The sequence below is a fragment of the Manis javanica genome, chromosome 16, assembly GCF_040802235.1.
Source record: "Manis javanica isolate MJ-LG chromosome 16, MJ_LKY, whole genome shotgun sequence".
Classification (NCBI taxonomy): Eukaryota; Metazoa; Chordata; class Mammalia; order Pholidota; family Manidae; genus Manis; species Manis javanica.
In genome coordinates, this window is record NC_133171.1 from 43792818 (window position 1) to 43814747 (window position 21930).

General features: G+C 31.3%; 2 protein-coding genes and 1 long non-coding RNA gene across 14 annotated transcripts in view; 2 read left to right on the plus strand and 1 right to left on the minus strand.

Annotated features, from left to right (window-relative positions):
- RUNX2 (RUNX family transcription factor 2) overlaps positions 1-9781 on the minus strand; it is a 315257-nt gene extending 305476 nt beyond the window's left edge. For 8 of the 10 annotated variants that reach the window (XM_073224375.1, XM_073224371.1, XM_073224381.1 and 5 more), the window contains exon 1: positions 9262-9781. In XM_073224375.1, coding sequence (XP_073080476.1) covers positions 9262-9634 — 373 coding nt within the window. In that variant the 5' untranslated portion in view covers positions 9635-9781. The remainder of the gene's footprint in view (positions 1-9261) is intronic. The other 2 variants (XM_073224373.1, XM_037015426.2) reach the window with 1 other exon arrangement.
- Positions 1-21930, plus strand: part of SUPT3H (SPT3 homolog, SAGA and STAGA complex component) — a 478840-nt gene that overhangs the window by 40551 nt on the left and 416359 nt on the right. For 2 of the 3 annotated variants that reach the window (XM_037016080.2, XM_037015978.2), the window contains exon 3: positions 776-847. The exons of the other annotated variant lie outside the window; for it this stretch is intronic. In XM_037016080.2, coding sequence (XP_036871975.1) covers positions 776-847 — 72 coding nt within the window. The remainder of the gene's footprint in view (positions 1-775; positions 848-21930) is intronic. 3 annotated transcript variants of the gene reach the window in all.
- LOC118971997 (uncharacterized) lies at positions 10001-18571 on the plus strand. Its single transcript, XR_005060763.2, has 4 exons — positions 10001-10015; positions 13254-13318; positions 15038-15126; positions 18202-18571. It is a non-coding gene; the product is annotated as an uncharacterized lncRNA (long non-coding RNA).

Here is a 21930-nt window from a genome sequence, read left to right on the forward strand (position 1 = left end):
AAAGCTAGAGATACGCAACACAGAACTTTCTCTGTAAACTCTCAGAATGTAAACTAGAGTACAACTTAGTTTATTCAATAATGACTAAATTCTTTAAGTTGATAGTTTGTAGGTTCCATGATTAATGTGTAACTAGAGTATGAAAGGAGTATTTAGAAACTGTTAAAATTTGTAGATGTGACATCATTGTCAAGTCAGGCATTTTATTTCTTAAAGGTAGAATTTATTTAAATGCGCTTTTTTTTCCAAAATAAATTTTTATTTCTACTTACAGCGGTGCCAAAGTAAGTTTTCCTAAGTAGAATTATTTAATATTTAAGTCTGTTGATAGTGTTTAAAGTAAACAAAAATAAACCTGTAACAACCAAGGATGGAGGCATATCTAGATTTGTTTTTAGCTTTCTTTTTCATGGTTTCTCAGAAGTGTGTCATATTATAAATACATTCAAAATGTTTTTCTCTGAGGATATGTAGCATTCCTATAAAGGTTAAATCAATAAAAATGATTTGGACACATTCCTAAGCATGGCTCGAACAGGTAGCCCGTTGTTTTAGGTACCCTTGAGTTTCTGGAGCAGATCATTATGGCGTAGCAAAAGAACTTACTAAAAGTTGCTTTCTATGTGTAGATGCATCAGTTTAAAAAAAGTAAGATTTTTCTGGCCTTCTAGAAATGAATATTTTTAAAGTAGCCCTGTGAATATTGATTTAATGACGGGTTTTAATTGATTTAAAGTTTGAAGCTTTTTTTTTTCTTTTTCTCCGAATGCTGAAGATACACCGTAATTGATAAGGAAGAGGTATGTACAGGAAAAATACAATGGGCAAGCCTTTCCAGCCAGTTTGCGTAAGTGGCAGTCTTATGATTAAGATAGTATCACACATTATAATTGTACAGTTAGGAATTAGATATGATTCTTTTAGTCTTGTCAGTGTAGAAGAAAATTCTGTAGTCACTGGGATGTTATCTGTTTGAGCAGTTCAGAAGACAAGCTTTAATGTGAGCATTATCTTAAAAAGCATATGCATTTCTCCTAAGCTTAGGTTTGGCTTCTTAGTGGGGCATTGGTGCTAGGTAGAGTTTTATACATTTTTTTCCTGTTTCCTGTTTATTTCATATGCTTGAGTATGTAAGTTTTAAGTTCGTGTTTTCAGATCGCACTCTTTTCACAGATGCTTTTCAAAAATATCTTTCTGTTAGCTTACAAGATGATTTTTTAAAAGATTCTTTAAAACAGCATTGAGAGTACTAGATGTTTTTAGATCATGTGAACACAGTGAACTGACCAGGTATTTGGCTAAATAAGGTTATCAAAATGGGAAAACTGGATTTCATTTATTAATGTAGTTTCATTATAGAAAATCTCTTCCTATCATTTTGTACATGTAATATATAATAATTTTGTAAATAAATACTTTATCAAAAATATTTTATTATGTTACTTGTTGGAGCACATGATTTTATTTCATAGCCAAGGAAATGGTTTGAGCAACTCAGTAAAAAAATTTTTACACATATAAACATATATAGAGTGGTTTAGCCATTTAATAAGTAAATAATTTGGCAATTTAAGCCAAATATTTTATTTGCTTAGAAACAGTTATTTAAGTGTGTCTTAATGTATTGTAGTTTATCATTGTATTTAAAAAATAAGAATATTTAGGAAAATAGAAATAAGCCTAATAACCAATATAAGGCTGAATTTTCTTTCTGGATAGTTGTGAATGGTAATTAAAAAAACCTCTTTATGTGTTTTCTCTGGTACTATTCATATATTAAAACATTCTACAACATGTTGTAGTGGGAATATATTGTTAAATCTTTTTACTAAATCAATAATAATTTTCTTCTGCAAAATCAATTGTCCTTATCTAGCTTGGATATCACATTTTAAAAATGAGGTAGATATGAGTGGTAAAAAGTTTTGAGAATGTAACAAGTTTTCCTTCTGAAATTGAGAACATACTATGTGTATTTAGTTTTAACAACTGGGGGAATGTAAAGAATTCTGTGTGAACACTGGAGTTTTAATGGTATGAAAAAGAGGGGTTTCTACCATGGAGACAAGGTTGAATTCATGATCAAAGGTGTGGATTACATTGATTTTTGTGTTTACATTTCTTTACGAATGTACTATAGTGTTTTGTCTTTGTGAGTAAAATCTGCTTTATGGATTATCTTTTTACATATTTTCATTTTGTATTGAACTCTGTATTTGTAAGAGTAGTAGTAATTTCTACATTTTGTCAAAAACTGAATTACTAAAAAGCTTTACAAATTTCATGAGAGGTAAGAATCTTTCTAGGTTAATTTTTGTAACCAATTATCTTGCCTAATAGTGTTAGGATGTTAATGGAAGTTTTTTCTTAGATATTTTCTTATAACGTCTTAATATTTTTGAGTTGAGTTTTAAAGTCCTTAGTAGAAAATGTTTATATACTTTTACAGTTACCCATTTTATGGAAAACACATGATGGATATAATGTAGATTAAAGACGTTTTCTTTCTGTGGTACTATAATATTGTAGATTTCTGTAAGCTGATAGAAATTTATGAAATAAAGTGAGAACTTCTCTTCAAAAAAATAGTTTCTTTGAGCTGTGTTTACAGAAACATCTTATGAAATGTTACTGATTACAGGGAATCTGTACCCTGTATATTTTGGATACTCATGTACCTCTTTTCTAGGATCAAGTTACACGAATACAATAAACCACAGGGTTAAAATATTAATTATAAGATATAGCACTTCATTATCTTTTCACCTTCATAATGAATTCTCTTTGCGTAGAATCATTTAAGTAATTTTTAATCATTTGGAAGAAATTATAGTACCTTTCCACTTAAAGATTATCCTGGAAATTTGAAGATTAAATTGGGAGGTTCAGTAGAGAAATTTTTAAATAAAATTAATTATAAATACTATGGAAATGAAATAACCAAATTAAAAATCACAATGCCTAATTGTTTGCCTGGGTTATATGGGCAGTGAGTAAATATATATAGTAAATATATCTATTTTGCTCCAAGCCAGAATTGTTCTTTCAGATAATGACATAAGTAGGTATTTGCTAGAAGATTAATTGTGTTTATATGATGTCAGTTGTTAATTATTTAAGTTTATAACTGGAAAATAATGTCCTTGGGATTTGCAAGTACAGTGTTGATTATTTTTATCTTGACTTCCCCAATTAATGCCTGATCTCTGTTACTGGTTTTAAAAATTGACATTTCTCTTAGTATTCATGCAAAAAGTAATTGATTATTTTTCACAAAACAAGTACAAATAATAACTCAGTTAAATAATTCATAGTTACTCTTTTCTTGCTCTACAATCATTTTCCCAAATTCTGTAGTCACTTCTGTGTATGCATTCATGTGCACACGCAAGTGCATATACAATGTATTAAAATTTTGAGCCAGACTGATAGTTGAAAGAAATTTAAGTTGTATTTATGTGGCAAATATTTTGCTTCTGTATAAAAATTTGTCTGCGCCCATATAATATTCTGTGGAGTGCCACATCATAATTCAGATCTATCCAAAGAAAGACTGTGCATATCTATGTTTTTAAGATCTTATTTATTATTGTTATTGTGATTTGGCTAGCATTTTTCCTTTGTTTTGTTTTTTTTTTCGTTTTTACTGAACCACAAAATGGATTTAGTTGTAAGATAATCTAACTATAAAGAGTATGTAAACAGTGGTTTGGCACAACTCATGGTTCAGGTAATTTTAGAGGATCTATAAATGTATATCAGGTCGCTGAGCTTTTTAGTCTTTTATGTAAATATATTTTTGTATTTGATGGTATAATGATTTCAGTAGACACCATTGATGTAAAAAAGAAAAAGCCAGTTTGAGAAGCAAAATAAAACTATTTGATTTTGTGGTAAAAACTATTTGCCTTTCACAAGATACTTAGATATACCTTGTTTAGAATTTCACTTCCCTAATGTAACTTATGTATAGTTTCTAAAGGGATGACAATAGAAATAGTGCAGATAACAGAGTCTTTAACTGCCACAATAATCTTAAATACGTATCTGAGAATAATGTTAACTTGGTAAATTTCCTGAGATCAATACTATATTATTTTCAAATGTCTTGAGTATTAAAATTTGCATTTCCTTAATATGTCTATATGGTGCAGAATTTGTTTTGTGGGCAATTGATTTAAAAAGGAACATTATTTAATCAAGATAAACTAAGGTTTATTCTCTTTTTATTAGAACCATGATCACACTTGGGATGATTTTTATTCCTAGACTATATATCAGATGTTGGATTTATGAGTATTAACAAGAATGTAGGCTATTTATAGGAGATGTAATAATCATTTTTTTCCCACTGCAAGTATTAAATGTTTATGTAGCAGGTAACTTTCAAAGGACTCTCTAATTCTGCTCATCTTATTGGGGAATTGTTTTATATATCATGGTAAATGATGAAGTTTTTATTTGTAGAACAAAGTGTATTTATGAAAAAAATACACTATAGAGTTAAGATCATGTTCAACAATAACAATAAACACCTGATGTTTGATTTGGTGTTTTGCTTACATCCATCCGACACTATTCCAAACCTTGAATCCTATGTCTTTACTAAATATAGTATAAAGGGGGAAGAAGTTCTTAAGAATTCAGCATAAGACGAAGATACTATACATAATGTAATAAATCTCAGTCGCTATACAGGTTTTTAAAAAATTTATGTGGGAATGTATGGCCTGTTTTATGTGTGTTTGCTGGTGAATGGGCAAAAGCTTGTGGTCAACTGTGGTTAAAATTGTAAGGAAACTCCCTTTGAATAAGGTATAGAATTTCCCCATTATTTTTTGAATTGTAACACATTAATCAAAATACATATCCACTGAATTTCATAATCTTTGAAATGGCAATAGATTGTGTTAAGGTGTATATTTTCATTATGTGAGACTTCCTTTTATAAAGGTTTGTTTTAAAATAATAAACCTCAGATTACATGAAGTATTTCCTTATACTTTAGACAACTTAAAATACTTTACTCTTTAGAAAATAATATTGGAATTTATTATTATCCTTCTTATGGAAGTTTAATGACTTTTTTTTTGGTACGGTTTTATCTTTAGTGGAATTCATTGGTATAGGAGAAAAAAATAGTGCATTAAGATAACCTATTGGGAAATTTTGCCTAAATCAACATTGGTTTTGCTAACACCCAATTAGTAAGTCTTGCATGGTAAATGACTAGAAAAAATAGTTGTCTTTGTCACATTTACAGTTTTATTATTTGCAGGAAGGGTTTTTTTTTCATGTAGAAGGTATTCATTATTTGACCATATGTGTAATATTGTCAGCGTTACTGTAGAGGTAGACTGTTCCAGTGAATCCTTTATGTAAAAATATCTCAAAGATCTTTATTAAGTAATAGTATTTGCATCTTAATGCTTTTGAGAAGCTTATGCATGACCTCATTATTGACTTAGAGTTGTCACATTTTAGTATCCTGGAACAAGGGTTTTAGAACAGCATGGAAGGTTGGTATTTGTATGCTTTGGAGAGGAATTTGAGATGTTACCCTGTTTTGCCATCAGTTTTCAAGTATGAACGGGTGCATCATTAATCATAGGAAATGCAAAAATAAATAATCCAGTCCCATTGGATTTTTTAATATGAATACTTACCTTTTCCCTTTTTGTATATACAGTTGAGGTATTTAGGTAACCCCTAACCTTTTGCTTCAACAAAGAAGTACAGTATAAGAATATTACCACAGTTTTAATGTGAGCAGCTCTTGAGAGGAAAAAAAAAAGCCCTCTAGATGAATATTTGTTGAAGAAAAGATTGTGATACAGAATGTCTTAACTCAGCCCCAATACAGTACTTGAAGACCACCAGTGTATAAAATTGAAAGCACATGAGTTTTGTAGCACTAGAAAAGGTTTGTAATTGATTAGCGCTGCTTGAAAGTATTGAAGTACAGTGAGTTTTGATTTGTGAATAGTTCTATTCAATAAAGATTAATTCTGTGTGTTTGATAAAATCTTAGGGCCGTCAATGAGTTAGCTTTTCCCACCATGCAGTTTATTTAACTATCAAATATTTTCAGTGTTCTTTTAACAAACTGGAACATTTCTATCTTACTGAATTTAACTTTAGCATGACTGATTTAAACAAGTCAAACTATCAATGATTATTTTGAAGGGTGTAATTGAGTAGATTAATTTTTTTGTTCTTTTGAAATAACTAAAATATATCATAATGTAATCATGCATATTTCATGCCTTTCTTGTGATTTAGAGGCTATCAGGAGGTTCAGACAGACTAACAAAATATTTTTTCTGTGATTTCTTTTAAGTCTTTTACATTTAAAAATATTTTTAGAGTGTAAGAGTAAAATCCTTGATAATTTTTCATGTAAAATTAGGATTATATCTGATAATTTAAAATAACTTTATGTTAAAGTGGGAATTGCATTGGCATTTTTGATTTTAATATATGTTGGAGTACTTTTCTTCTGTGTATGTTCCTGAATTTTTTAATTGTCTCCCCCCTGAATTTTGGAATTTAGCTCTTTTATTTTAGAAGCAAGTTATGATACTTTGTCCCTATTAAATCTTGAAACTGAAATTATTATTATTGATATGGACCACAGCTATTATTTTGGAAATTAGTGTTCACACGTCATGTTCTCTGTTAGCCATGTTGGTTACTATGGACATTTACAAAGGTTTTATGCAGAAATCTAATCAGTAGGCTGATACGTATTTGTAAATAAGTTCTTAATTGTAAGATACTCCATGTATCATATTCAACAGACTTTCTGATAATAAATACTGGGCAGATTTTGAGTAGTGCAGATTGAAAGTTCTTGTTTAATCGAAGATAAATGGTATGCTGAGAGAGCAAGGACACTGAAACATTTTGTGTCTGTCTCTGTCTCATACATACACGCACACATGCTTTTCACTTGTTTCATTTGAGGTGAGGCGGTTCGTCAGCATGTACTTTGTCCTCACCTGGGAAAAACTTTTTTTAAAAAAACTGTATTACAGAATTGGAGCACATTATTTTGACATTTCATTAGATTGTTTTGATAATGTTTACATAAGAATGTAAAGCCTAAAGTGAGGTTTTAGATTTCAGTTAGATCATAGAAAGGGGAAATGTTGGCAATGTGATGGTAACCTATATGTAATATCTACTACCTATCTACCTGTAATTAATTTGGTGTAGTAAGTTCTCTATTCAAGCTCTGAAGTACTATTTGGGGGTGGGAGATGTTAAATTCCACTTTTCAGAAGAGGAAGAATTAGTAATGATGTCTAAATTTATGACATGTGATACAAGATGATCTTTATCTTTCTAGTTCACTGTTATGCCTTGTTTAGAAACTTGGTCAAATTTTGGAAGTTTTACTGTAGAAATAGTTTACTCAAGATGTCACAAAAATATAAAACCCCTCATATGATGGAGTAAAGGGAATTTTAACATATTCTTTGTGACAATATTAATAACTTCTAATGCTGAAGGAGCCCTTGAAACTTGTGTTTCCACAAGATTTGGTTAGAAAAATGTATTTTTTTTTTAAACGGAGCAATATTATGAAAGAGTAACTTAACTGCTTGAGATGCCTGTTTCAAGTTATCCCTTCATATAACAATAGTTTTAACCATTTTTTTTTCCATCTCTTGGGTAGGAACAGCAGAAGTTACCGTAGAACTATAATATAATATGGGCTATAATACAGTCTAGTTGTATATATGTTCTGCTTCCTTAATGCAGAAATTTTTAGAGTAATACTTATTACCTATCATTACATTTTTAAAAAGAGAATCTGATTATTGCATTATATGTATTATAATTGAGTGGGCCCATTTACAGGCAGGCATTGAGGGAGTCACTACAACAATTTTACATTTTTTGGTAAAATACAAAGTACATTTCCTCATCCTTTTAAGAGACCTTTTTTTTTTCTCCTTCAGGTTTAATTATTTCTCTTTGGCCTAAACTAAGACTGATCCTCTGGTAGCCAGTTAAAATGTGTGAAGTAGGAGGAGTAAAGGAAACTCCAATCATTAGTTGTAACTTATAAAGCAAAGTTAATATAGGTATACACAGCAAAAGGATTTATTTTAAAGGATAAAAGAAAATTTTATAAAGTTGCCTTGTAGTTGGAACATGTTGGACATCATAAAGAAAATCTTGTAAGTGTTTAGATATTTTACTATAATAACCATGTCAGCTGATGAATTTTGAAGTAGTTTACTTTTGTGTATCAACACTAACTTGAAATGAAATATTAAGGGATTATATCCTGCTTATTTTTTTTTTTAAGTCCAGCATGATTTAATAGATAGGGTTCTTTTAAATCATGCAAGGTATTCTTATGGAGTTTTACTTTTCATGAGACTAAACGGTATTAATTTTGGTAGGTTCAAGAATATGATTAAAAGGATCCTAGACATTTTAGTGTTTGCTTTGTGTTGACAAGTTCTACATGTGGATAATAGTATGTAAATGTAAATTTTAATTATAGAATTGATTATATAGAAAAATGTAATTGCATATGAGTTTTTAAAGACTTCTGTGAACTTTTTAATATCTTGAGTATCCTGAACAACTATAAAGATCTTTTAAAAATGGCTGTTACATATCTTAATTTTATTTCAGTTGAATATATGCTTTAGTTACGTAAAGTTGTTTAGAAACAAGCTTATGCAGGTATCTTATGCTGTTTAAAATTATAAGTAGATTTCTTCTAGTTCAGCTGGTTAAAATATTAACTGTACTTCAGGTTTATTTCTGTTTTAAATGGTAAAGCATAATGTTGAGATAATTCTGTGGTCTGCTGTTTTGTAAAATTGCTTCCTTTTTGAAGTTTGCTCAAATATTGGGAGCTTCCTGAGTGAATACTCCATAATACTTTGATTAATTTAGTGTCTAATTTTATTTCAGAGAGTTAGTGAGAATATTAAGCTTTCTTTTACTGTTTTAAATACTTCATTTCTATAACTCTAGAAAACATTTTGACTAGTGTGGAATTATTTAATTTTTTTCTATTTCAAGTCATTACTCCAAGAAGTAGATAAGGTACAGATGCCAAATGCATATATGTACAGCAGTTTCATTTTTCAACTTTTAGTGCAACAAAATAGCAACACTATTATGATCTTTAATACAGCGTTATCTGGAAAAGCTAGCAGTTTATCCAAGAAACATACCTTTATGTTTAACAGGTTCATCTCTTACATGATTTTAAAATATGATAACACTTACCCCAAAAGAAGTTTTGCTGACATGGTGTCACTGTGCTGAAGAGGCTGTTTGATGCCATAGTCCCTCCTTTTTTTTTCAGATAGAACTTGTACCCTCTGTTGTAAATTCTGCTTGCAGCCTTAAACTGAAAATACAAACCATACCCAAACCTTGGTTTAGTTTTACAGTATGCCTGGACTACATAGACTTCATATTTATTTTTTTCTGTCAAGAAATTATGTAGCTGGTAACATGTGAAAAGCAAGGAAACAAAACAAAAAGAGAATGAGCAAATATTTGAAGGACCTACTATTACTGCATAGACTGTGGTTAGAGAGCACTCACTGACTCTGTTGGTCTCGGTGGCTGGTAGTGACCTGCGGAGATTAACCATTTAAAAACCAGAGACTTCTTGCTGTCTTCCTGGAGAAAGTTTGCACCGCACTTGTGGTTCTGTGGTTGTTTGTGAGGCGAATGAAGCATTCACACAATCCAAAAAAGCAAAAGCCTTAAAACTCCTTTTTTTGCAAGCACTATTACTGGAGAGACAGAATCATGTGGTTTGTGACCTCACAGCACTCAAAGTAAAGTGGGACTGCCTACCACTGTGGCTTTTCCCCCCTTGCTCTTGCTCTCCCTCTCTTTCTCTTTCTCTCTCTCTCTGACAAAGGCTTGTGGTAAGGCCCTTCCTGGCATCCAGAGGATATAGCTTTTTAATTTTTGTGACTCATGAGGATTTGGATAGAATACAAATGCTGAAGGAGCCCAAACTCCTGTAAGGTTAAGCATTTCTTGAGCAGAACTCTGCAGTTAAGAGCTTTGCTTTCTATTCCCCCACCCCCACTTTTTTCGCCTCCTCCTTTTACTTGGTTCATTATTTTGTCTGTGGAAAAGTGAGCAAAATTGGCTCAAGAAGCTATGTGAAATTCTGAACACAGTGATGATTTACTATAATTTACATCTTTGGATTGTATCGTATTCTGGGGTCTGCTTCATATTTGCTGGGTGATTGGAGTCCTTCTGTTTTTCTTTTTCTTGTCTTCTTAAACTTGTGAATCTGTAACTCATTGTAAAAAAGTTTACCTTTCTTAGGGTCTGGTTGCAAACTGCTGGGCTTGACTGTAATCGGCTGTCGTGAAAGTGTTAGTCTGGGGAATTCCTTTACAAAGACTAAATCATGTCTGTTCAGTTTATGTATGATCAATATTAGATGCTGGCTCTTAGAGACTGAATGTAATCAGTATCTTTTATATATATATATACCTTTATCTCCTGACGAGTTTGAGGATATTACAAAAATGAAAGGCAAGAATTGTAACATAATTTATTGGATGAATCTTAGTTTCCTTTATGCTTATAATAATTTTTATTTTTCAAGGAAATTCATTTTGTATAATTCTTTAAATGGTTTATTTGGATATTAACTTTAATAGGGCTTTGATTGCAAATCTTACACAAATACAAAGTAAAATTCTTCTAACTTAGATTGCTCACTATTATTGATTTTTATAAGCTCAGAATGGAGTGGGTTAACAGAAGCTGTATTTTTTGTTTATAATGGCAGCTTTGAAATAAATTACAGAATGCTGTGTGTAGTAAGGAATGGTGCACACAGACAGAATATGTTAGTCCTGTCTCGATTTGCTAATTCTGATTCAGAAGAAAATTGGAAACATCTTTGGGAAACTATCTCCCTTCTTTGCCCTTTTGGACATGTATGTATAGTACTCATTTTCTTACTAAGATGATTATATATTGTAGGCAGAGAATTTCATATGTATGAATAGAGCTTCCTGTTTTCATCAGTTAGGAGCGATGGGGTATTTTTCAACAAAAATTATAAAGCCGAACAGACCAATTTTCTCAGCGTTTTTTTGCCATTTATCCACGCCACTCTCAATTTGCTTGTTAGACCTCTTCCTAGTGTGATAGTAACTAGGAGTGGCGTGAAGTAAATGACTAGGAGGGTGGGCGGAGACAGTGAATTACAAAACAGCATTTGGGGTGTACAATGGGGTAAGGGCTGGTTGGCACTAAGGAACGTGTTAGAGCCAAAATATTCCTGTGATGGCCTTCCTAACACTGGCCGTTATCTACTTTTGGTTTATATTAGATAAAGATAAATGTACAAACATGTTCATAAGTTTCTTTGCAGAAAATTGATTTGCCTGAAATACACTGGGAGGACATGGAATGACTTTAATCCTTTATTATTCAAATATTCAGAATTTTCTATAATAAACTTCTAGTGACAAAAACCAGGAATACAGTTTGATGTTTTATTTTAAATGTAAATTTATCATGCCCAATTGTGTGTATAAACAGGTTTTACTCAAAAACTAAAAGCCTTCATTTAACATGCAGTTTATTCATGCAAAAGAGAGAAAAGTTGTTCAGTTATTCTGTTTTATAAATACGGTGTACTGGTATAATCTACATCTCTAGTTAATATTTAAATTACATTAATGGAGGACTTTATGTAATTTGTGGAATTTCCATATGGCAGTTCCGTATGCATGTACAAGAGCAGCAGAATCAGGCAATTGAAAATATTTAGGTAGTTGCTGCAGTGTTGTCAGTAAATGCTTTTCTTCTTTTAGGACGAGTTTTTAGTTTCTGCATAAAGATTCTTCAACATCTTACAACCCCAACTTTGCTAAATATTTTCTGCCTTAAAATTTTTTTTAAGTGTACTTTGGCCCTTTAAATTGACTTTCTGTGTATTTGAATAATTTTTAACGTCTATGTATCTCTTAACTGCTTGCTCTTTTTGCAGGTAACCCTCTTCTACATAATTTTTTGGTCAGGGTGATCACTCTTATTGCTTAAGAGCTTAATAGATGTTGAGTATCTGTCCCATTCTGGCAGGAGAAACGTTAGTGAAGTCATGTGCTTTAAAGTTCATATATTTATTATACACACTTTATTTTTCTAAATTGAAAATATATTCTTTGTGGAGCAAATATTACTTTGTGGTAAAAATTTAAAACCGGTGATAACTGGCGTATGTTTGATAATTACCATGTTGCTTTAGAAGTAGCTTATTACTACATTTGATGAAAAGGGACTGACTCAGAAGTCACTGTAAGCAAGCTCTTGATTATGGATTTATGCTATGCTTAAAATAAAAAATGGGAACCACAGGGCCTTTTTTTCTTTTCCTAAGACCCTCAAAATGTCATCCTTTTTGGGAATATGTTAGTATTCGCTCTGTTGAAGTAAGTAACAAGTTTAGGTCTGCTCTATAAATTATGTACTTTAATGCCATAGGAATGAAATATAGCTTTGAACTTGAAATCAATTTCGAAAAGTAAAGGAGTTGGGTATCTTGCTTCCCTATTGCCTTGTATTTAATAAATGTGTCAACATTGGTCAACTTCATATATTGTATACTGTTAGGTGATACAACAATATATAATAGTGTTTTAAATGCTACATATATCAGTTACCTTTTAATTATTATTTTCTGAACTAATGATTCTATTTTAATAGTTTTATTTATCAATATCAATCTGTTTTCCATTTTTTTGTGTGTATTGCTTTAAGGTTCTATTTGCTGCTCTTCTATTTTTCCTTCAGTTGAAAACAATAGGAGCAAATGGTTTGGTCCAGGAATTCTGTAAATTGTAGAAATCCTGATTTGACTTAAAATGTTATCCTGATTATGAGGTTTTAGCAAGGAACTTTTTTAATTTATTGTTTCAGCTTGGGTATGTGACTGTATTTTTTTGACAATTTTTGTTTTAAATTTGGCATATATAGCTATTTAAGCTTATATAACATGTATTGGGTTTTATATTGATGATTTGAAAAAATTTACATTAGTAGATGTGTATAATTTCACTAACATTTTAAATTATGATGATTATGAGAGATTTGTTCCACTTCCTTATTTTAATTGGGTATATGTTCATATACATAACTGCATGCATGTGTGTGATTGTATGTGTGTACAGGATATTATTTTGTGGTATTTTTTGTAATGAGAGTATTTTTCCTTTTTTTCTTCTCAGTTTAATTAAATTATATGAAAACTCAAACACTGCCATGTCCATGGTTGTTTCAGCAACTTCATTTGGTTAGTATCAGCAGCTATCTGTCTAAATGTGAGACTATGTGGAAATTGGATGCCAAAGGAGAAAAACACTAAACTTGACTCTCTCTTTCTGTCCCCCTTTCTCTCTTCTCCTGTTCTTCCTCCTTCCTTTCCTCCAGGCTTTTCTGGTTTCTCTTTCTCTGTTTTGACATTTCTGTAAAGTCTCAAAATAGATTCTTAAGGTTCTAGTAGGAGATACCAACATTAATCCTAATGAATACAGGTTTGAAGCTCCTAGCATTCAAGACAAATCACTATCACGACAGAGCACACTTCACTTGTTGATGGTACTGGCATCTGATGGCAGAGATTTTCTTTGAACAGTTTTTAATTCCTTCCTCTGTGTGAATTACTTTAACACATTGTTTCACATGACTTTAAAACTTTAATTGTAAGGTTACATTTTTCCTCATTGGACTATTCTTCAAAGTACAGAGTAATCCATATTTGTTTAATGTAGCTGTACAAATAATTCATCTTTCTTATAATTATTAGAACAATTCATCTTCTAATACTGTCATTTTTCTAAGAAGAAAAAAGGCAACAATTTGCAGAAAATATGGGAAACATACTCATATGACAGCTGAGGATGTGGCTAGGTTAAAGCAGGAAACTACTACCCACAATGCAATGTTACATACACTACCACTTAATAAAATTTATATCAAACATGCTACTGACAAAACCAAAGAAAAATAATATCCCAACTATGCTACTTAACATGCTAAATATTTCTAAGGAAAAGTGAAACTAATCTTTTTGGAACCTTAGTAGAGGGTATAAAATGAAACTGTGGGACATCATAGTTTATTGGAGCCCTGTGATAACTTGCCTTTGTGCTATGGGACTTGGTTGTAGGTGAAATTATCTTATAATGAGAACCTTTTGGATATTAGCTCCCCTGGAAAAGGCATAAAATGACACCCCCTTTCTTTTTCAATTGAATTGTTGTACTGTTAAATAGGGTTACAGGACATTGTCATGTAGTAGGAATATTAAGTTAAATTATAAGATACTATTCATCATGATTAAACTTTTTACTCAGCCAGGTATATATTCTATTACATTTTATTTTTTGTTGTCTTTTATTGTCAAGTTTGAGGTGAGGCTTGTATTGTCCACTGAGGCATGTTTCTTTTAAAACTAATTATTTTTCTTGCTCTTTCTTTTTATGTTAACCTACCTATAGTTTATCTGATCAATCCATATGTGTTACTGTAGGAAGGTTAGTTGAAAGCCAAAATGTAAACTGATTTTATAATGTGGTTGAAAAAAATTAAAGTTATCTTCTAAAAAAATCAGGTTTTAATATATTTAAGTTTTCTATTTATAAATCTTAATTTTTTGTGCTCTTGGTTGTCATACTTTAGCAACTTTGCTGAATTTGTTACCTTAGTATTACAGATGAATTTTGAGGTTTCATAAGGTAGGTTTTTAAAGGTTTTTAAATAAGGGAACATAATAGAGTTTTCGCTTTGATAAGTAATGTACAGAAATTTTATCAGAGGAAGAATAGAAAAGACTGTAAAGTTAGTAACTTATGAAAGGTCTCCTTTTAGTATTCCAAAATACAAATTGTCACTGTTTCATACCTGGCATGGTATTTATAATCTCATCATTTAAACATTAGTATATTGTCTGTCTGTCTGTATTTCTATTAGGGATGATTTGCTTAATTGTTTGAGGTATTTTCTCCTTTAGAAACTGCTTATCAATAACAGCTGTAATACTGTGGCTTTTCTCCATGGACTCATGGTGGTCTTTGGAACAACGTTCTTCAACTTTGACAGGTGAGACAGAGGCTCTCCAGTACCACTGCTTTTGGATGAATCTAGCTGTGGTTGGAGAAAGTGCATCTTGCCAAAATATATGGGTGAGACCACACACAGCCTTTAAAATAGTTATTGTAGGCTTATTTTTAGGGTTACATGTCTTGACAGTTCTTTTATTTGCATGCCAATTTCATGGCTGTGTATAGATTTTTCATTGGTTTCAGTAAAGGCAGTTGCAGATTTAGGTATCTATTTGTTAAGCCTTGTTTATAATTTACCCTGGAAAATACTCCTGAGTTGATCTGCAATTAACAATATAGAAAATATATTGAAAATGAATCATTAGAATACTGATCTTTTGTTTTTGTAAATTTGATAGTATTCCCATTGGAAATCTCAATTTCCCAGACATTTAGTGGTAAAATACTGCTCCAATTTGAACTTCAAATAAATTAGGATAGAATGTTAAAATAGTCTTATACTTTATTTACATTAATAGTAAAATAAAATTGGTTTTTGTTATTCAGAAGTAAATATTTTTATAATGCTGATTAATAAAAGCAGTGTTCAAAATGCAGTTTTTACACTTCAGTAAAAGCTTGAAAGCATTGAAGCAAATTACCAAGGAAGTCAATTTCTTAATACATAGGCATAAAAATGCAAAGCCATGTAATCTTTTTATGGAGTGATTAAAAGTTTATTCAACTTAGTGAACTATAAAACTGACTGTATGTTTCGTCTTTTGAAACTGGCTTTTTCCGTGATCAGTAAAGAGTGCCCTTTAGACTTTCATAAAATATTTCTTTTCATAAAATGATGTATTTGGATTAATTATTCATGATTCTTATCAAGCTATTAGTGATAACTATATTAAAACTTCTTGAATCCTGTCAAGACTTTTTATTTGATGAACAATAAATGTTGGTTAGGCTTATATTATAGAGAATTATAACCAGCTAAAATAAGATTACAGTTTCATTCTAGGTATTTTCATAGGGAAAACAGAACCTACCGAGATACCTGGAAATTCTGTTTCTTCTCTAATATTATTGCAATACTCTTCCATTGTTGAATGGGTCTGACAGGAAAGTACTGGGGAAATGTGTCCCTACAGTTTTTCCAGAGAACAAGTTATGCAAAGAAGAAGAGAACACTGCATATACAAAAAGATTGTTTAAAGAAAATTTAGCCCTTGCCTTTCAGAAATTGGTCATGTATGCAAGCCCTGATTGGATGCTAGATTTAAAAAGGAGAGCTTTATAAGTCAACTTTACGATATTTGAGGAAACTCAAATGTGGACTGGATATTGGTAATACTATGGAATACATTAAGTGTGATAATGGTTTTGCATTTTGGAAAATATCTTTATTCTTAAAAGAGGTGCATGATGAATTATTTTCATGAAGTCAATACCATACTTAAACAAGTGCATACATAAAACAAATGTGGCAAAATGTTACAGTTTGGTGAATCCAGGCAAAAGATATACAGGCATTCATTTTACTACTTCTATTATCTTAAACAGTGAATTCTGAAGGATGAAGCATTTTGTGGAAAAGGAATATAGGGATTTGATTTCAAATTGAAATCTGATATTTGGGAAAAATTCATTTTTTCATATAAGTAGTTTAAAAAAATAAGTGAATATGAATAGCACAGGCTATATACATAGCATTTTAGATTTTACTTCATAGTTTATTCTAATTTAAATTCTATTCACAGTAAAACACAGCAAATTTTCACTTTACACATAGCAAATATAAATTATAAATGCTATAATATTTTTGAAAATACCAACTTTCAAAATGTTACAGTAACACAAGTCTAGACAAATAAGCAGAGAATTCTAGAGGAACAAAGCAAGCATCTGCTATTACTGTGTCATTTGTTTATTCTTACCTGGATACTTGTAAAATACATGAAATATGTTAAAAAGTTCATTCATATTAAATACTACTGAATTTTACTACTGCTATAAATTGTTTATACTACTACATTATACTATGTAAAGAAGTATTTTAATAAGCAGAAATCTAAATCTTTATGTGCACATTATTAATTCTGATTTTGTGTGTATTAGTTAAGACCCTACCAGGTGCTTATACATTTTTTCTGTAAAGGGCTGGGGAGTAAGTATTTTTGGCTTTGTGGGCCATAGGGTCTCTGTCCACTACTCAACTCTGGTGTTATAGTCTAAAAGCAGACAATAAATTAGACAAAAAGTAAATGAATGGGTATGGCTCTGTTCCACTTGAACTTTATTTACATATAAACAAGCTAGCCTGCCTGTTTTTCGCCCACTTCTGCCACCTATATTTTATGTATAGAAATTGGTGACCCAGTAGATAACCTCTTTTGTAGAACAGGCAAGGATAATTTGAAATAATGATCTAACTTTTAGTTTACATGTTACAATGGAATTCTTTCTTCAAGTATTTACAAAATCTGAGTTTTTTTGTTTTTTGTGTTTATTGTTGTGTGAAAGATCACATTTAGGGCACTTCATCACTGTCTATTAAATTGAGTAGTGCAATTTTATCCTGATTATATAATTATTATATATTATGAATAGTTTTACAAGGCACTTTAAAGTCCTTTTAGGGATGAGGTTGGAATCCAAATAAATAATCTCAGTTGTAGCCTATCCCCAAATTATTATAAATATCAATATTTAATTTATCTACTTCTTCATTATTACTAACAAGAAAGATGCTAAGATTCCTATACATTTTATCCACAGAAATGTTTTCTTTTTCAGAATTCACTGGGTTTATTGTCAAAGCATAGATATTTAACAGCTCTGTTAACAGCTCTCTTAGTGATTTTGATGAGCTATTTTCCTGCTGTTTCATTTATATTTGAATTTAAATCTGACTAGAAAAGGAATTAATTATTTATGGTATTAATCTCCAAAACATTCACTGAACCCACCATTGGACATAATACCCAAGTAAATTAGTTTTCTGAGGATTCACGTACATTAGATAGATTATTATTTATTGGATAATGGTGATGGTTACAACAACTGAGGTGGAAAAGTAACTGTGATATAATGAGTTATAAGAATTATGTATATTTGTCTTCATCTGCAGTTCCTGAAACTCCTCAGAGCCTTAAAGATGAAATGGGTTTCTTGTCATGTTAATAAGACACTTTTGGACCCCACCCAAGGGCAGTGGCTGGAGGTTGAGTCAGTCAATGGCCAGTGATTTAGTCAATCATGACTCTGCAGTGAAGCCCTCACAAAAATCCATGAGAAGAGCTTTCGTTTCTTTTGCATCCTGCTTCTCTGTCGGAGAGAGGTTCCAAGCTCGGGGACCAGAACCCTTCCTTGTGCTGCTGAAGCAGGCCCCAAGCTCCACGAGGATAGAAGCTCCTTTATTTGGGACCTTGCTATGTATTTCTTCATCTGATTGTTAACTTGTATCTTTTACAGTATCTTTATTAAACTGGTTAATGTAAGTGTTTAACTGAGTTCTGTGAGCTGTTGTAGCAAATTAATCAAACCTAAGGAGGGGGAGGTCGTGGGAACCTCCAATCAGTAGCTGGTTGGTCAGAAGCATGCTTGTGAATGGTGCATCTGGAGTGCAGGGTAAAGTGCAGTCTTGTAGGAGGGAGCTCTTAACCTAGGGAATCTGGTGCTGTCTCCTGACAGTGGCAGAATTGATGAGTTCTTGGACAACTGACCAGAGTTAGAGAATTGCTTGGTGTCATGTCTGGGGAATACCTCCACATGCATTGGAATTGGATTCAGGAACCCAAAAGGAGTTCCTGGTGAGGGAATTCCATAACTTCTTTCATTTTTTAGTAACAAACAAATAAACCTGTTTTCTGGTCTGAATTTGAGACCATTAGTGTATTAATATTTAAGGTTTTAAGTAAATGAGCTATGTAGAAATGAGAAAGCTTTAAGCAAAAGTCTACAGTTCAAATTATTGAACACCTTATTTTATCCATGATAATTTTAAGCAATTCCAAATATTACACACATAGCTAAGGATTAAAAGGTTGAAAAATTACTATTATATAATCTCATATAATTGCATCACAGAGGAGCAGTCTTTCTCCCTTTCTCCCCTGTAAGCTGTTGTGTTTGCCCTCATTTATGATAAAATTCTAAAATGATTGTTTTAATCTCTCTCCCCTTCCCCCAATAATTAATTATGGAAGTCATATAAATTATTGTAAATAATAATAAGAATCACCTGCCTGGGAAGGAAACATACAAAAATACTAATATGCAGAAACTCATAAAGCATCATTCAGGGTCATTAAAAGTGAGTTCAGACTGCCCTGTCTACCCTAAACATTTTTAAAGGTATCACTGTGTTGTGCCAATTTAATAAACTAGTTGGCAGAATGAACATTTATTAAGCATACTTTGTTTCAAAAGATGAATATTTAATATTTATGTGGGGAAGATTTTAACCAAAATTAATATATAAAAAAGTTCTGGCATTTAAAGTTATACTATTCTGTAGTGGGTAAATTAACCTTTGAGGACTAAAACCTGTCCTAAATATTAATGGTTAAATATAGAAGTTTTAAATTATATTTTGCTATCTCTTTATACTATTTTAAATCTTTAGGACTCTTGTCCTTATTAGCTGTCAACTTTTAAAACATTAAGAATCCTAAAAAATTGTATATTTCTGGCAGAATATAAATTATTCAGTATAATCGATGTGTACAGCAATGTTGCTATATAGTTATTTACTGCTTGAATTTTTTATAAATCATAATATTGAGAAACATTAAAAAGAACCATTTAAAAAAATAATAGGCTTTTTCAGAACAGTTTTAACTTTATAGAAAAACAGCAGCAACTACAGAGTTCCCATATACCTACCCCCATGGCCCTCAGTTTCCCTTATGATGAGTGTCTTGCACTGGTGCCCTGTGTTTGTTACTGATGAACTGATGTTGATACATTGTTAACTAAAGTTAGTAGTTTACTTCAGAGGTCATTTTTTTATTTTGTACAATTCTGTAGGTTTTATCAAATCCATAATGTTACATATTCACAATATTATACAGAATAGCTTTCCCTAAAAATCCCCATAAGATTTTGGATAAATACATATAACATAAAATTTAGCATTTAAACCATTTTAGCAACTGATTTTACTCTCAGTAGAAGTTTTTTTCAGAATATCATGTAGTTGGAATCACATAAAATGTAGCCTATTCAGACTGGATTCTTTGACCTAGCAGTACTTGTTTAAGGTTCCTCCATGTCTTTTTTGTGGCTTAATAGCTAATTTCTCTTAACTGCTGAAAAATATTTCATTGTATGGATGTAGTACATTAGCCATTCAACTCTGAAAACACACCTTGGTAGCTTCTAGTGTCTGGTAATTGTGAATACAGCTGCTATAAACAGGACTGCAGGTTTTTGTGTGTGCGTGTAGACATGTTTTCAACTCATTTGGGTATATACGTAGTGAGATATCTGCGTTGCTTGGTAAGTCTGTTTTTAACTTTGTAGAAACTGCCTAACTGTGTACAAAGTTATTATCATTTTGCATTCACTGCAGTAATAAATGAGAGCTCCTGTTGCTTCATATTATTGTCAGCATTTACTGTTCTCAGTGGTTTGAATTTTAGTCATTGTGATAGGTGAGTGGTGGTACCTCATCACTATTTTAACTTGCCATTGCATAATGACCAAATGATGTTGAGCATCTTTTCATATGCTTATGTGTGCAGTCTGTATATCTTCTTAGGGAGGTATCTGTTCAGATCTTTTGCTTTAGTTTTACTTAAATTGTTTTCTTGTAGAGTTTAAGAAATTCTTTGTATAAACCACATTTTGTTAATACATTCATTTTTTGATGGACACTTGGGTCATTTCTACCTTTTGGCTATTGTGAATAAGCTGTAGTTGAACATTAGTATACTAGTATTTGTGTGTCTCATCAGTTCTTTTGAATATATACCTAGCAGTGAAATCTTTGGGTCACAAAGTAATTCTATGCTTAGCTATTTGAGGAGCCATCAACCAGATATGTGTTTTGTAAACATTTTCACTCAATCTGTGGTTTGTCTTTTCATTCTCTTAGCAGAATACTTCACACAGTGGGAATTTTTCATTTTAGTGAAGTTCAGGCTATCATTTTCTTCTCTCAAGAATCATACATTTGGTGTTTTATCTAAAAACTCTTTCCAAACTCAAGGTCATCTATATTTTCTCCCATGTTCTATAAATTTCATAGCTTTGAATTTACATATGGATCTATATCCATTTTTGAGTTGATTTTTGTGAAAGATGTAAGGTCAGTGTCTAGATTAATTTTCTTTACATTTGGGTATTCAGTTATTCTGGTACCATTTGTTGAGAAGACTATTGGATTGCCTCACTCTTTTGACAATACTGCACTGTCTTGATTAGTATAGCTTTATTATGTTATAGTAGTATAATGTATCAGTTTGTTGATATTTGCAAAGTTCACTGGAATTGCATTGGGTCTTTATAAGGATCCAGTTGGAAAAAAACTGACATTTTAATGATATTGAGTCTTCCTATGAACACAGACTATTTTCCCATTTATCTAATCTTTTTGATCTCTTTCATCAGATTTTATAGTTTACCTCATACAGATTTTCTATATATTTTGTTAGGTTAATACCTGATAAATCATATTTTATGCCCATGAAACGGTGCTTTATTCTAAATTTCAAATTCCAATTATTGATTGCTGGTATAAAGGAAAGTAATTGGCTTTTGCATATTAACCTTGTATCCTACAACCTTGCTATTAATTACCTATTGTTTCCAGGAGTATTTGTTGATTCTTTGTGATTTTCTACATGGACAGTCA